Source organism: Nymphaea colorata, chromosome 1, assembly GCF_008831285.2.
Source record: "Nymphaea colorata isolate Beijing-Zhang1983 chromosome 1, ASM883128v2, whole genome shotgun sequence".
NCBI classification, from domain to species: Eukaryota; Viridiplantae; Streptophyta; class Magnoliopsida; order Nymphaeales; family Nymphaeaceae; genus Nymphaea; species Nymphaea colorata.
Genome location: NC_045138.2, coordinates 26,392,146 through 26,408,562, shown reverse-complemented (window position 1 = coordinate 26,408,562; position 16,417 = coordinate 26,392,146). Strand labels below are relative to the sequence as shown.

Below are 16,417 nucleotides of genomic sequence, written 5' to 3'. Positions count from 1 at the left end.
CCTTTTGGCTAAGGTTCACCAATATCAAGTGTAGTGCATATGACAGTATTGGATCTAAGAGAAATCGACCCATTGTTTAAATGAATTTATTGGATTTTGGAGTCCACCTTGGTTCGGATCAGCCGCAGCCTGACCTACACGACTCCGTGGTGGTGGGAGCCTTTTTGTCCTGATGGACCTCTCAGATCAATGATCTCACTCTCGATCTTCATTTCCAGATCGAAGCGAAGCGAAGCGAAGGAGAAGAATGGCTTCTCTACTGAGCAGAAGACTAGCCACAATCGCTCCCGCGGCGCTGAGAAGCTCATTCAGAGCCGCCGCCACCTCGCATTTTACGACGTCTGCGTCGTCTTCTTCTTCTTCTTCTTCCGCCAACCATCGTAGATTGTCATTTCCTTTTGGAATCTTCGCCGCCGCCTGTGGCGGAACCGCCTATTTCTACAGCTATGGCTCCACGGGACAGGTAGGCTGGCCGGTTATATCATCCCCACCGTTTTCCAATTTTCTGGCGTTTTATTATTTGGTATTTCTCGTATCGAAATCTTACATGTCACGGGATTCCTGAAACGCCCACTTAGTTACGGTATATTTGCAATGTTTTTTTCATTTTTGATGTGTTTTGCTAGGGCTCTTCGGAGACATCCGATAAAATAGGAACGGTACATTGTCGATGTAGATTTCTAAGTTAAGCCGCCTGTCCACTTCGGCAATCCTTAGACACAGGTTCCAATCCCGAGAGTGGCAAGAATTTTGTCAGGAAAAGGAAAACAAGAATCCTGAATTGCCTCCAAGATTATCGGGTTTCTCTTAATTGATCATATGTACATTTCGTCCATTGATAAATGCTTAGGCTGATAATCCAGAAGTTATACATCACTTCTTCTTTAATAAAGTGTAATATCGTATTTTTTTAAAGACAAGTTAGTGGGACTTGATAGCCGTATACTCTCTTATGAACAAGAAAAGGAGTGAAAAACGATAGGACGCTATCAGGTGATCGTAGAATATTTTCTCCGCTATCTGCTTTAAGGTCACAAAGAATCGAATAGAATAGTGTCTTCCTTTCCCAGTTGATGCATAGGTTGACCTAGAATATGGACTGAGTAGACAAAATAAAGCTACAATTCTCTGAGGTAGATGATGTGACGGACAAATTGGTGAATGGTCAGTAAGCAATTGTGAATGCATCAAGATATCTCATTTCGCCTACAGTATCAAGATTCGGGAGAATAGCTCCTTTAGAAAAGGAAGTATACTTGCTAAGATCCGGCAGCTTTGATGCCATGCGATTATCCCAATGGAGGAAAATTTATAATTTAGTGGAATGTGCCTACTAGAGAGTCTGTTTGTCTACTTGTTCATGTTGAGTATTTCCTACGAGAATATACAGCTTGTACTGCTACATTGTCTTATTTGGCCCATACTAATGAAGCGACCTTCACAGAATAGTTCTTATGCACAAGGAAGTGTACTTGCTTAGGTCAGGCAAATTTTACTCTTCTGTTAGTCTAATTATTTGATGTTGCATATGTTTTTTTTCTACGAGGATAGTAGCATGGTCTGTACTACTGTATCTATTATTTGCCCATACTAATAAGTGGCCTTCCTTATGTTCATGTGCTTAATTGAAGTGATATTATTTTTCTGCAGGTTCTTCTAGACCAACAACCAGATGAAACAGCAAGGGATGTAGGTAATGATTTATGGTTTTCTTTCATCTCATGCCTGTAGAGTATGCTGAACTGAACTATGATCAAATTATTCATTAGGAGACAATTCAATAGGTATGCAAGTATCTGTATTTTATAGCCTAGGAAATGAATATTAGTTGCAAGCTTCCAGCTTTTGATTGTCAAGATTGATTGCTTCATGCTGGGTCAAAATATATTAGTTAATTGAATTTGATGCGTGTGGTCATACTCAGGGGCGGAGCCAGGATTTCGTTTAGGGACGGGCCAAATAATCCAACCTCAAATTTGGGTAGGGCCAAACTGAACCTAAGTAAAAAGAATACATTGAATAACTATTTTTTTTTATTTTTCTAATGTAATTTTTTTTTTCCAGCTAGTTCGGGGCGGGCCACGGCCTAGGTGACCCCCCCCCCCTCCCTCCGCTCCTTGTCATACTGGTCCATCATAAATTGAAATGTGGCTCCTATTTCTTGCTCTTGTTTGTGTAGATTCATCATTCATATGCCTTTCAATGAGGAGAGTCCTTGTTGACTTGGCCAAGGCATTTTGGGTTTTGTTATGATGTTTTCGTTACATATAGTAAATCCTATGTTGTCAAGCGCCTGGGCACCAGGTATAGCCTAGCGCCTAGGCAGGCCTAGGCAAAAAAGGCGACCATTTTTTTATTTTTTATTTATGTTAATATGCCAAGTTATTTTGATTAACTATTACTAATATTTGAAATGTGGAGAGTAGTAATATAACAAGCATAATAAACTTAAACAATAAAAAATTAATTTTTGACTTCATTGAATATGCGTAATCAATAGAAGAAGTTTAAAAATACTTATTAAATGTAATCTAATACAAGAAAAAGAAAATCTAATCTCTAGAAGAGGGAATATAAATCCACAAGAAGGCTTTAATCCATCTATACTTAAAGAAAGACATAATATAATTAAAAGGACTAACAATACATAATAGCATACATATAAGTACACAATAGTAATAATACATGTAAGTACATAACCATACTAACATATACATATGACAGGTATGAGTATCACAATACTACATACTATCTAACAATATATACATATAACAGTATTACATATAACAGCATAATCAACATAACAACACATTAAAATAAGCAATCAATACAAAATAAAGTACATAACAATGTATACTCAATTAAGAAGCTTTAATTGAAAGAGAATGCGACTTTTCACTTTCTCATGGACTAGGCATGTTGGCTCCTAGGCCAGCCTAGACGAGCTTAGGCGCCATCACATATCCTGTCGCCTAAGTGGTGGACTTTAGTAAATGCTTAGTCCATGCCTAGATGAGGCCTTAATAACATAGAAAAAAAAAATCTAATCTCTAGAAGAAGGAATACAAATCCACAAGAAGGCTTTAATCCATCTATACTTAAAGAAAGACATAATATAATTAAAAGGACTAACCATACATAATAGTATACATATAAGTACACAATAGTAATAATACATGTAAGTACATAACCATACTAACATATACATATAACAGGTATGAGTATCACAATACTACATACTATCTAACATGCTAACAGTATATACATATAGGTTGATGCAATACTATATAACAGGTATAACAGACTGTACATAACAGTATATACATATAACACGTATTACAATAGTTGTAGCAGGAATAACAAATTGTATTACAATACAACTTAACATATAGATATACATACAAGTTTATAACAGGTATAACAAATTAACAATACATATAACTATATGATATGAGTACGTAACATACCCATAGTTACCATACTAATATATGCATGTAACAGGTATGAGGTATCACAATGCTATATAACAGACTAACTGACTAACAATATATACATATAACAGTATTACATATAACAGCATAACAACATAACAACACATTAAAATAAGCAATCAATACAAAATAAAGTACATAACAATGTATACTCAATTAAGAAACTTTAATTGAAAGAGAATGCGACTTTTCACTTTCTCATGGACTAGGCATGTTGGCTCCTAGGCCAGCCTAGACGAGCTTAGGTGCCATCACATATCCTGTCGCCTAAGTGGTGGACTTTAGTAAGGGTGTGGACTCACGCTTAGTCCATGCCTAGATGAGGCCTTAATAACATAGAGTAAATCTGCAAAATGGTAAAAGCAAAACTAAGAAGAAAGCAATAAAACAGCTAGGAAAAGTATGCGTAGTTTCATTGCTTGCCTAACTCACAACCAGGATGTTCGTCAAAACCTGTCTTTTAGGTTCTGTCATGTTTTGGACTTCAAATTATCTTTATAGCAATATCTAGAGTAGCTATGTATTCTTCTTTTATTTTCTAGAGCAATGATGTCTTTTTTTCTCCTTTGTTTTTAAATTTTCAGCCCTCAACCCTGAAAAGTGGATCAAATTTGAACTGCAGGAAAAAGTGAGTGTTAACCACAACACATACTTGTTCAGGTGAAATATTCTGGGGCTAAGTTTCTTTTTCTTGACTGTATCATTGGAGTTCTATTTGCATGTATGCTTACATTTCTAATTCATCATCTTGCTAATTTAAATATGGTAGTAAGTTTTTTAAACTGTCACACAACTTCAGTTGAATCTTCTACATGAACTTATGTGATGATTATTCATCTATAGAAGAGTGGAGGTTCAAATTCAAAACTTTATCATTTTCATTTTCTTTGATGGGGTAAGGACTAGGTAACTGGGAGAATGAAAGAGACAAGAAGCAAATTGGAGAAAGAATGAGGGCACTTGAATGGAAACTGATCAGAATGGATGATAAGAGGACATGAATTAAATTTGTTCAACTTAAATTAAATTTGTTCAAAATGAAGCATCCATATTGGGGATCGGGGAAACCAATGGTACATGTTGCATATTGCTAGCAACTCCAGTTAAATTTCATGAATAGTTATTGATGGAATGAAGTCTCTGTTTTAATCTTGGTTTTCTCTATCTTTGCAAAATTATAGGTTTCACTTCGATCCTCCTGTCAAGTTGGGGCTTGATGTGGCTTCATGTATTCTTACAAGGTTTGTCCTGATCTCCAAAAGTTACATTGTTTCACACAGATACATGCACACACACACACATAGATAAACATAAATATGTCTTTACAGGTTAAATTTACACAAACACACACACACACACACATGTATAGGAATTGAAATCATCCAGCTATCTTGAGCTCCGTCTAATCACAGCCCGCCCCATGCAATGCACTGGGCGGATGTGATTAAATCATTAAGCACATTGGCTGATGCATCGCATCGGGCAGGATGCTGTGAGCAGAGGATTTCTCCATCAAAACCCTGATGGAGAAATCTGCAAATCCTATATATATATATATATATATATATATATATATATATATAAGACTGGCAAGTGGCAATTTATGTTCATTCATCTTTTTTATTTCTTGGTTGGTTGTATCATGGTATAGAAGATCTATGTTGATTGCAGGGCTCCAATTGGAAATGACGCTGAAGGAAGTGTCAAATATGTTATCCGCCCGTAAGTATTCAACTTGAAAGCATGCCCAATATAATATATTTGTACTCTAACATTTTTCTCATGTCAGACATGAGACCTTTGCTGATTGAGGATGAACCCCAAAAGGCGAAAAGAATGTGTGCTAATTATCTTTCATGTGTAACTAAAAGTGGTGACTGTTGTAAACAACTGAAACTAGTGGAAGTCAAGGAATGCATTGCGGACCCTATTTGCAACTCCACCTGCATCTTATTTTGACTAAACCACTCTCGATCAAGTTTATTTTCTCAGTAAAATCATATGCCACTTGCATCACCATTCTTTTTTTTTCTTTGAAAATTTTGTAATTAGTTTCTCTTGTTGTTCTCTTTATTATTATTATTCATTTTCAAACCATGTCCCATCTTGTTTCACAGAGTATTAGAATTGTAAAACGTATCCTGTTGTGATAAGCATCTATAAGACGTTTGTCATTGTTTTTGTGACTTATGTACCACATTTCAGGTATACTCCAATTTCAGATCCAGATGCTAAAGGATATTTTGATTTATTAGTAAAGGTATGTCGTGCTGATGAGGAACTTGTTCAATATATTTCTTGTTTGTACAAAATTACGAATAGATGGATTAATAGATGGACCATCTCTTTGGGTCTGGCCTGCTTATCCAACTGAACATAAACATGCTAAGTCTGATCTCTAAGATCCACTATACTACTATCAACTTATTTATATCTCTAGATATCACTGCGTCAAATTTAATTTCAGCACATAATTTATATTAAAATACGACTTGAGTTTAATACATCATGGTTATGATTGTGTGGCCAATACTTTTTATGTTTGGTACTGTGGCATTGTGGCAGCATCCATATGATAGCTGCGATTCGTGGAGCATTATCACTTGTAATGCTGTGACAAATTTTCATTGGACTTGGTTACTTTTTTTTCCACTCTGTAACGTTTCTGTACTTTTGGTCCAAGCTAAAGATACACGAGTTTCTGTGACTTCTTTTGCATTTTTGGCTCAGATGTTTTCCATAAATTGATGCAGGTTTATCCAGAAGGAAAAATGAGTAAACATTTAGCTAGTCTGGAACCAGGAGATTTGGTAGAAGTGAAAGGGTAAGCAGTGTGATCTTGTATGCTTGACAAGGAAATTATAAGTTATTTGTTCTTAGAAATTGTATTTTTAATGGTCAGGCCAATTGAGAAGCTCAGGTACAGTCCTAACATGAAAAGGCATATTGGCATGGTAAGGCATTTTTCCAATACATAGCTAAAAAGGCAAGCTGGGACTCTTAGGATAAGGTGTGAATTTGCTACTGATGCAAATTCCAATGCTTCACCAGATGTGATGCTTGTATGGTTAAGCTGTTTAACCATACACTCATGGCAAAGCATCCAGAGCAAGACACTGAGACTTTTTCTTTTGCAAATACTGTAGAAGCTTTAAATATAGTTCTATTAGGAGCGAACGTGTTTGGGTAGGCCTATTATTTTGTTACATGGATATGAACTTTTTCCTTCATTGTCCTGAATTTCTCTTGAACCACACATTAATATTCATCAAGCTTGATATGTAGGCATTGCTTGACTTCTATTGTGTGTCACTCTGTTTCATTGCCTCAGATAGCAGGTGGCACAGGCATCACTCCTATGCTACAAATTATTGAAGCTATTCTAAAAGATCCTGCTGACAACACTCAGGTGAGTGGAATATTTTTACACCTAGTTGCTGTTTGAACTCTTGTTTTAAGGGATTTGTTTATTACATTGGCTTATGTTACTCTTTTTTAGTTTCAATTTTCAAAAAACGAGTTCAGTCTTGTTGTGTCGGATTGGCATTGCACTGACGTTTCTGAGGCTTTTCTGGATATTCATATGCACAAATGACTGCCCTGTTTCTTTTTTCACTTGACTAAGATTTTAATACCATTACGTTGTTTCAGGTCTCTCTGATTTATGCAAATATATCACCAGATGATATATTGTTAAAAAGGAAACTGGATGTGCTTTCAGCAAGTCATCCCAATTTCAAGGTTTTTTGGTTTATCAGAGATTTAGCCTCCATAAAAAAAAAAAGTTTTCCTAGAATTTTGTTTGGTGTAATCACTTGCACATTGACAAAATGCAGGTGTTTTACACTGTTGATAATCCATCCAAGAACTGGAGAGGAGGCACCGGTTACATATCAAAAGAGATGATATTGAAAGGATTGCCTTGCCCAAGTGATGATACTCTTATTCTTGTGAGTTTCGTTCTTTGCTTGTTTATCTTCCTTCTTTCTGTTAACTACTAATGTTAAACTACATAATGACAGGTTCCAATTTAGTCCATTGACCTGCTCATTCAAACTTCAAGTTAAGCAATGTACACTAATCTTAATCTTTTATTAAACTATCAATATCTACATTGGTTTTTTCTGTGGCAGTCTTTAGAAGGGTGGGTCTATCCTGTTTGTCCATAATCCTTCAGTGTCATTTATCTTCATCACTCGAATGTAGGAAGAACCTTATTTTCACCTTTCACTTAACAGTGTCCTGTTAAACTGCTACAACATGAATCAGGTAAAGGAACAGGTTACAGAATGGGGTTGTCCCCTAATTATGATAGTTATGATTTCGTTCTAAAAACATGTCGAGGTTACATGGGAAAATTTCTATGTCCTTAAAGCAAGGAAAATAATTAAAGCTGAATAGGAGCTTGAAAAATTGAACTCAGTGGTGAAGTTGGACCATAAGCTACCTTGAATTTTGCTGAGCTCTCTCAGCCTAACCATCAGTTTGATAGGTAAGCAGTTTGTCCATACTCCAAATACAGCAGTTTACCATACTTTCAATTATATAAAGTTAGTTGGTGCTTTTCCTTTTACTTTTCTATTGGATGTCTTTGTAGTTATTATTATATACTGCAGCTGTTTAGAGTGTGTTTTGATTTTCTCATAGAAAGGTTGTTGTACATTTAGCCAATCTGAACTTCTGCTGTAGCTTGTAAGTTCTTTAATGTTCTTGGACTATCTTCAGCTACAACATAGGTTATTATGCCGTTATTGGTCTACAAGTCACTAAGGGAGAAGCCATAAAGTAATTTCCAGTTAAGCTAAATTACTTGGCTACTGCTAATCATGGATCGTGGATTCTACAATCAGATGATGACAGCTAGTAGCAGCTACCTTATGAGATCAGTTTTGAAATTTCAAGGACACGAGGTTGTTTGGTTCATCAGAACAAAGCACACATCATAGGACAATTGATAGAACAGCGGATAAGATCTAAAAGGGATTCTCCAGTGCAAAGGGTTGTGATCTTCGCATTTCTTGTTTCCACCCCACCTGCAGGTCCCACCAGATTGCTTACAGGTGGATGTTCCCCATGATGGAGTATGCCAGACTGCCAGTAATACGTCCACTAAATACACATAATCAAAGCTATCGAAATGGAAGTATTAAAAAAAAAAAAGCAAGGATGTTTATTTAATTGGATGGAAAAAGTGTGTGGACTAGTTATCATATTTGTCACAATGAACAAGCTTGACTGGTTGCAAAGCTAGTTATCATATTTATTTCAATGAGCAAGCTTGATTGGTTGTGAATGAGCAATGAATTTTAGAACAAACTGGTTTGCTTAATTTTGGTTGTCCACACATATTTTTGGAAGTCCATTCAGTTTTTTTTTTTCATGCAAGACAATGTTGATTTCAGGTATGCGGTCCTCCTGGAATGATGAAACACATATCAGGAGATAAGGCCAAAGATCGATCGCAAGGCGAAGTATGTAAAATACTTCAATTTCCTATCTCTTAAACGCAGGAAAAGAAATTGCACTTTTTTCATTTTAGTTGATGCCCCTTTTCACTCACTTTGCATTGTACATGTCAAAGTATCAATCGACTTGCTTTACCTTGCAGCTTTCAGGACTTCTTAAAGAGCTTGGGTACACACAGGAGATGGTGTATAAATTTTGACAGTCACTTGCATTCTTCATGGATAGCTACCATGAATCGACAAGTGATTCGGCTTGGAGTTTTTTTTTCCCCTTATTGCTTGGAAACTGCAATGCAAAACTTTTTTTGCAGTCATATGCAGGAGTGGCTAGGGTCTTACAGACCAGTCTCCATGTTATAGTGTAATAATTCCTCCTTACGATCGATGCTATGCAGCAGGTTCTAAGGTGTTAGGGCCTCTGCTCTTGACGTCGTGTTAACAGGATAGACAGTGACAGCACAAGAATTATGTAACTGCACAAACCAAAAGGATGCTGCTTTTCTTAATAACAAACCATTCAAGAACAAAGTTTTCTGAAAAATCCTGCTTGGACAGTCTTTTGATGGTTCTCCAAACAAAGTTCAACAAAAAAAAAAAAAAATCATCCATCATATCTCATTTTAGCTTGGATTTGGCTGAGCTTTGCAGTGGTTTTGCAGCTGGCCGAGCCTGTTGCTTTCTGGTCACCCTATTTAAGTCATATTTCACAGATGAAAATGCGCAAAACAGAGCAAAGAACATTGTTGGGTAGATGAAAACTGCGGTTGCTGGATCTGTATTTGGTGGCTTTCCAAGAAAGCTTTCTTTGACAAGGCCCCATACAACTAGAAGTGTTCCAAACATGCTCATCCTTCCTGGTTTCATGAGGCCCACGAAGGCTCCGGCAACAGAAAAGTAACTTCCAGCAAGAACCTGAAAGGAAGAAACAAACTATGAACATTTTCCGTCCATTTAATTGAAAAATTAGTAACCTGATCAAAGAACTCTCCAACCATAGATAGTCAATGACAAATATTTTTTGTCCTATAAGATGCTAAAGTGGGTCATTCGCTATTGCGCATTCGAAGCAATCGTAGGTCCAATAAGATACCTCAGCCAGAGCCAACAATTTTTGTGATCAGAATATCTTTAAAATGTTTCCACGGATAAAAATATCTCAATATTATGCTGATACCCATTTTGTGATTTTATGACATTTACTTAAAATTTGAAGATCATTGTTTACATTTTTCAGTACATGTTTTCTCTTTGAGTTTCTCCTACGTTTTAAAGCTCCTGTAGTTGTCTCTTTATATTTGCAAGAAGAAGCCTAAAACCTCATATTGCATCACCTGTGTTACTATTTTCTTCTCATTTTTAAAACTTGAGATTTTTTGTCCCAAAGAAGCAACACGTAGGGAAAAACTCCCTGCGAAAACCTTCCTCAGAATGGTAACGGCGGTTATATATCTACTACTTCCAATGCTCTGCATGTAATCAAAGCAAACTGGACAAAGCAATTTATGCAACATCAAATTGCACTAATCTCCGCACGGTGGGCAGTCTATGGGAAAGCTTATAGAGGCTACAAGTTGATGAACTCAGATAATACAGAGATTTTGAAGAAAAAAATGCTAGGAGGATTAAAGAAGTACCTCGAGGCGCTGAAGATCCACCATTGCAGATGCACTTTTAGCAGCCGTTAGATTGTACAGGTCGAGTATGTCGTTCCATTTAGGGATGGTCATGGTTGAGATGAGGCCGTCTACCACCGCACCAGGGTAAAGAAGAGCCTTCACTGCGGCAGTAGGGAAGACGTCGCTGGAGATTAACTGGGACGAAGTGACCGCCATCGGCGTCGTGCATAGTCCAGATCTGCAAGGCACCCTGCGGAGAAACCCAATTGAAGCTTCTTCTTATTTAACGGCTGAAACCATGAATCTAATGTTTTTGTTAATGAAGAAAGACATTTCAACATTCACAATCACAAGACGATCCTTTTCTTGGCTGGAAACAAGGGATAGCTGTTTCTGGAATCACGAGTTACTTCTGCCGCCCAACAAAAATTTCTCCAGGCGATCACGGAAAGACAACGATCCAGTACGAGATCTCATCCAAATCTTGTTTGCTGGTATTGGGTATCTCTCTCTCTCTCTCTCTCTCTCTCTCTCTCTCTCTCTCTCTCTGAAACGAGGAAAGCAGCCATTGAAAATGTTTCTCTAAGGTGCTCAAGGAAAACGGAGGAAACTGAAAACCGATGGGAACGGCGGAATCTTGAAAACAGGGGTTGATCTCAGTAAGTGAAGGACGAATAACCACTATTTTTCTCAACACATAGAAGCTGCCGCGATTTTTAATCTGCCGGCGAAGGGGAGAAGTGGGTACCAACCTGAAGAGGGGTATCTGAAGGATGATGAGGAGGAAGTAGACACGAGAGGCGATGGTGGGGACTTTGGCTGCCCAACCTGCACCTGCCATCCTTTCTCCTTCTTCTTCTTGTGTGATGCCTCCTCGTTCTGTTGCCTGCCTCTGCTCAGAGAGAGAGACAGAGCGAGAGAGAGAGAGAGAGAAGAGAATTTGATTTTTACAAGAGAGAACGATATTGGTTGATCTTGAGGCTCAAAGATCAGGTCCAGGGCGATCTGGGGGGCCTGTTTTAGGACATAATCATGGCAGTTGTCACCTCTGAACCAAAGAGAAGTGATCATCCACACATCACTAAATTTGATTTCTCACCCTCCATTAATAATAACTAATAAGTAATTAGCTGAAAGAATGATATTTGCTGATGTTGGCACTTGACTTCCCTGCTAATTAAAATTTGAGGGTAGGATTTGCAATTGCAATTCGATCCCTGGAGGTCTTCGACATTGGCCTATTTATTAGTGATGACAGTCAGGCTCTCCCGGAAAGATCTCGTTTTGAATTTTTTTAAACAAAAAAAAATTGAAGGCGTCAAATCTTCATCTATGGTGAGTATTTGGTTCTTGATACATTTGAATCTTTTTACTGTCAACAGTAGATTACAACTTATTATTTTTGTTATTTCTAATGACAAGGGTGAGCGCTAACCAGCACAAGAAGATAATACTGTAGAAATAACTCAAGGAGGAGATTGGCAAGGTTGAGACTTGATCAACGGTCTTCAACCCAACGCCACCACCTATTGTTAAAACTTGTTCTTTCGATCCAACACTTGACTGAATGGAGCCATATGGAGCAAAACATAACTCCAATCACCTCATTCGTTTCTTTCTTACGAATGGTCTGATGTTGGGGATTCAGGTTTCCATTTCAGGTGAGCAGAAAGAGAATCCTGCATAATGAAGGCCAAAGCTGCCTTCCTTTCCCTCTAGCGTGTAGGGCTACATTGGTGCCTCCATGTGGCGCCTCTAATGCACATCAATTAGTATATTGGTGCCACCCCATTTGCAGCACAATGAGATTGATGCCCATGCCACTTGTACAAGTAACCAGCTGCCTACCAGCCATTGGTCCAAGCTGGTGTGCCCAAACCCTTTTAGGGTATTGAGCCTCCTATTTGGCAGTTTCAGAAAATGAAAAGATCAAAATGAAAAAATAGGAACATGGGACTTGTTTATGTGGAAGGGAGAAAAATTTGGCCCCTAGCAAAGTAAAAAATTTGTCCATTTCATTGTCAGAATACCTTTTCCCATTGTTCTTTAAGAAAAAGAATACTTTGGGCAGCCATGTGAATGGCTCGGTAGCAGATCAGATGGAAATCACAATACAGTGAAAATTGAATGCGGGTGCTTGGCTGTGTGTCACGTCCCACATAGTTTGTGAGCCCTACAGCCAGCCAGTCAGCTTTTGAAACATTTTGAAGGATCCAAGAATATCGATGGCAGGGTAAGGTTAGAGGCATCAGATTCTCACTGTGCCTACATATAAATGACAATCCTTCTTACATATGCAAAAAAGGATTTTTCAGATTATCTAGATACACAAGAAATCTGATTCAATCAATTTGGATCTGCGCTCTGTCTTGGGATCGCAAAGATGCTGCTGGAAGATTAAGATCTGTCTTGTATATCAATCATGAAATCCAGGACCGTTCAAGTCTGTAAGAAGAAAGTTGTTTTCTGTTCTCAACTAAAGAACCTGTTCGATGCATGTCAAGCACAAGATTAGGCCCTGATGTAAAGTGTCATTCTCGCTCTAAAAGAGGGTTGCCTCTGCCAACAAGATCGACTTTCTGCTGAGCATGTGGGAAAGCACAAAACCTTTAAGTTGAAGTAGGTTAAGAGTTTGACACCCCAATACAAGCTTTTTGGAGTGATTTGCTATTAGCATATCCAAGTCCAAGTTCCAACCCCAGCTTACTGGTAAAAAAACAAAGATAGAATGACCTTATAAGACGGTGAGGTTCAAATGCAATTTCCAAGCAGAACTACTTTTAGGAATGTGATTCATTGTTTGCACTTTCATTAAGAGATATATCCAAATGCATCTGATCCATTGATTAAAGTGAGATATGTTTATCGTCCCCTTACCAGTCTTTTATTCAAAACAGCAAGAAAGAAAGGAAGTGACTATCATTTCAAAGTTCAGAGATCTAGTGCCATCAGGTAAAGACATTTGATTCTTTTTGGATGACAAAGAACCATTAAGAAAAGGATCAGATACTTAATCCAGATGATCCTCTGCCGGACATCGTTCTGTCACAGGTAAATGGCATTTATATTTGCAGATTTCTCGACAATCTTTCTCCAAAAGAATGTTTTTAGTCTAAGGCCTGCAAAAATGGTTCCTTGAGCCATCTCATCTATTACAAGGTCTGGAATAAGCTTCTAAAGTCCAAGCAATATAGCCAGCTCTTTACCAAAATCACAGAGAAGCTGGACCAACGATGGTAGTCAAGATCAATTCTAGATGTCACTGTAATAAAGAAAAATAAATGCATATGCACCACAAATTTCCTTGAATCCTAAAGATCAACACCTTATTGCAAAATTACTGGCAAAATCTGCCCACAAGCAGTCAAGCACCTCCAGCAAGAACGTCTTTTCTGTCAGAAAGACAGGAGGCAGAGAAGAAGCATTCTTATTTCCCCAGAGCTGCAAGAGGTGAAAGACTAGGCCACAGTAAAACTCCTTTTACAGGGAAGTTGGGAAGAGGACCATCTCCACCATTGAGACACCTCTTTACCCAATACCAGTCTCTCCTGCAACTCCCAATTTCCTCCTTCCAAACCAACATACCAGATCCAAAGTCCCTAAACAGATACATCAGACCTCCACCACCAACACATTTTACGCTGCCCAATTTCCCTTCCCTCCCGAGCAGCCTGGTCACCGCCTCACCAGGCAGCTTATCAACCAGCACCCAGGTGTCCCTTCCTTCCAACTCCCAAAGACACACCTCTCGGCCGGCCAGCCCTCCGACAAGCCCCAATCCCCTTCCTCCTCGAGTCATGACCAGTGTTGCAAACTCCAGCTGATCAGCGCAGGGCACGCCCACCTCGTGCCAACCCGGAGATGGAGCACCCACATCCACACCTATCACATTGTACACCCTCGCCGAGGTAATCCAGTACAACACACCATTATGATGCACACTTCCACTGGTAGACCACAAAATCATCCGAGCAGCGTATTTTTCCGGCATCTTTCCGGCAATCTGCCATGTGCCAGCCTCGGAATCGTACATCTCCATCGTCGATACGTAGGCGGTACAGTTCGAACTCCCGCCGGCGACATATATACGGTATCCACCTGTGGCGGTGGAGACTACACCTATGGATGGGTTGGAGCGCTTACATATGAAGGGAGGCAGTAGCTTGTAGTGCTGGGTGAAAGGGTTGCAGAGAGCTAGAGGGGAAGGAATGGAGAGCGACGGCTTGACAAGAAGAAGTCCATCGCCGACGGCAGCGACGGCAAGCCGGAGGGCGCTGGGGATGAAACTGAGGGAGATGTTGTACCATCTGCTAAGAGAAGGATTGTAAGCGTAGCAGAAATGGCGGCAGTTGTGTGTGGGCACGGCTAGGAGCCAAGGTGGATGGAGGTGTTGGTGATGATTGGTAGATGAAAAGAGTAAAAGGTGGTGTTGTTGAGCGCAGGAATTCCACTGTTGGCAGACAGCCCTGGCCCTTGCGAGGGTGTCCGGTGGGAGGAAGGAGAAGATGAAGGCGAGGATTTCTGGGGGGAGGTTGTTCCACATGACTCCCTCTGCCTCTGTCTCTCTTTCATCGAAGAAGGAAAGCGAAGAAAGAACATATGAAATGAAATTCCGTCCTGCTCTGCCGAGGGAGGAGTTGAATTATTGGAATTGAATGATTGGTGCCTTATCTCATTTTTTTAATCGTCAGCTACAGCAGCCAGTTGCCTCCCTAGTTTTATTCTAGTTCGGACCCTACTTTTGCGTTTAATTTTCGGAGATGCGTATATGTTCATATTTTTCTAAATAAAGCCACGCTATTTGTGAAAACTAAGTAGACCTTAATTAACCTGAGAAACATTGCACTGTTTCAGTTAAGTATTTTTTTCTCTGACATTTTTTTATAGAAATACGCCTTCTGCATAAGACATAAAGTAAATTTCTTTTTTGGTAATTGTAAGAAAAAAGACAAACATTAGAAGGAAATCTTGATGCCGAGGTTCAAATGCTCATTATGTTTTTAAAACGGCTTGTTTTTTTATAGTTTTTTATCTGTGACGATTTAAATATATAATTGAAAGAGCATAACAAATAATTTGTTATGTTACGTTATTGTTCATTTATTTTATTCTAACAAGGAGGTCGATGAAGATATTTGTGTTACTATTAGTTGGTTTGAAAATCATGAAATTTTGAAGGTGAAATTTTTGTGGAGATTCGAGTGCCCTCCCTCTGCTTTTGGTATTGGGGATTTGATTTTTTCTATACAAAATGGTTCTTTTACTGCATTGAAAGAAGAGAAGCCAAAAAAAAGTTGGGCATCTACTTTATTAAAATCAGAGAATCATTTGATTTCGTACGCTACAAAATCTGTGAGGAACTAAGGCAATAGATCATCTAAAATTGTCTCATATTTTTTAATTCTTCGTTAAAAGTCATCAAATAAATAGTATCTTGATCTTGGTAATCACTGTTACATATTTTTTAACCCTCATTTTTTGAGAACCAAGTTGTTTAATAAGTTCCAAAAACCTTATTCTTCTTCTTTTTTTTTACATTTGGATGACACATCTAAAACCTCATTTTTTAATAACCTAATGCGGTACATGTTTTTTACTTCTTTTTACAAAACCAAGTATCGTTAAAACTGGGTTTTTGGTGGCATCCAAACACTCTAAAACCTTGTTTTGAAGGCAAAATCAAGTTTTTTTTTTTTATGTAATCCAATCACCCCTTGGTGTGCCCAACAATGAAAAAGCATCTTGATGTTCAAGTAAGAAGACATTCTTGAAACACATATTCCCATAACATATAATTAAAAGCACCATATTTTTTCGAGAAAACATGTGTATATTGTTTACTAAT

At 38.3% G+C, this 16,417-nt stretch overlaps 3 protein-coding genes across 3 annotated transcripts; 1 reads left to right on the top strand and 2 right to left on the bottom strand.

The window, feature by feature from the left end:
* The first annotated feature begins 171 nt into the window (after window positions 1–171).
* On the top strand, window positions 172–9,497 carry LOC116264494 (NADH-cytochrome b5 reductase-like protein). The gene is made up of 13 exons (XM_031644765.2): window positions 172–463; window positions 1,651–1,693; window positions 4,076–4,151; window positions 4,673–4,732; window positions 5,163–5,213; window positions 5,697–5,751; window positions 6,245–6,315; window positions 6,394–6,445; window positions 6,823–6,900; window positions 7,143–7,232; window positions 7,328–7,441; window positions 8,894–8,962; window positions 9,100–9,497. The coding sequence occupies exons 1-13, from the start codon at window positions 248–250 to the stop codon at window positions 9,154–9,156; spliced, it is 1,032 nt and encodes a 343-aa protein (XP_031500625.1). The 5' UTR covers window positions 172–247; the 3' UTR covers window positions 9,157–9,497.
* Window positions 9,422–11,658, bottom strand: LOC116264504 (uncharacterized). The gene is made up of 3 exons (XM_031644775.2): window positions 11,325–11,658; window positions 10,591–10,822; window positions 9,422–9,868 (listed from the first exon to the last, which is right to left on the bottom strand). Exons 1-3 carry the CDS (start codon window positions 11,411–11,413, stop codon window positions 9,572–9,574), a joined length of 618 nt encoding a protein of 205 aa, XP_031500635.1. The 5' UTR covers window positions 11,414–11,658; the 3' UTR covers window positions 9,422–9,571.
* Window positions 11,659–13,485: 1,827 nt separating this feature from the next.
* On the bottom strand, window positions 13,486–15,208 carry LOC116249547 (protein UNUSUAL FLORAL ORGANS-like). Its single transcript, XM_031622671.2, has one exon. It carries the CDS (start codon window positions 15,113–15,115, stop codon window positions 14,000–14,002), a length of 1,116 nt encoding a protein of 371 aa, XP_031478531.1. The 5' UTR covers window positions 15,116–15,208; the 3' UTR covers window positions 13,486–13,999.
* Window positions 15,209–16,417: the final 1,209 nt, after the last annotated feature.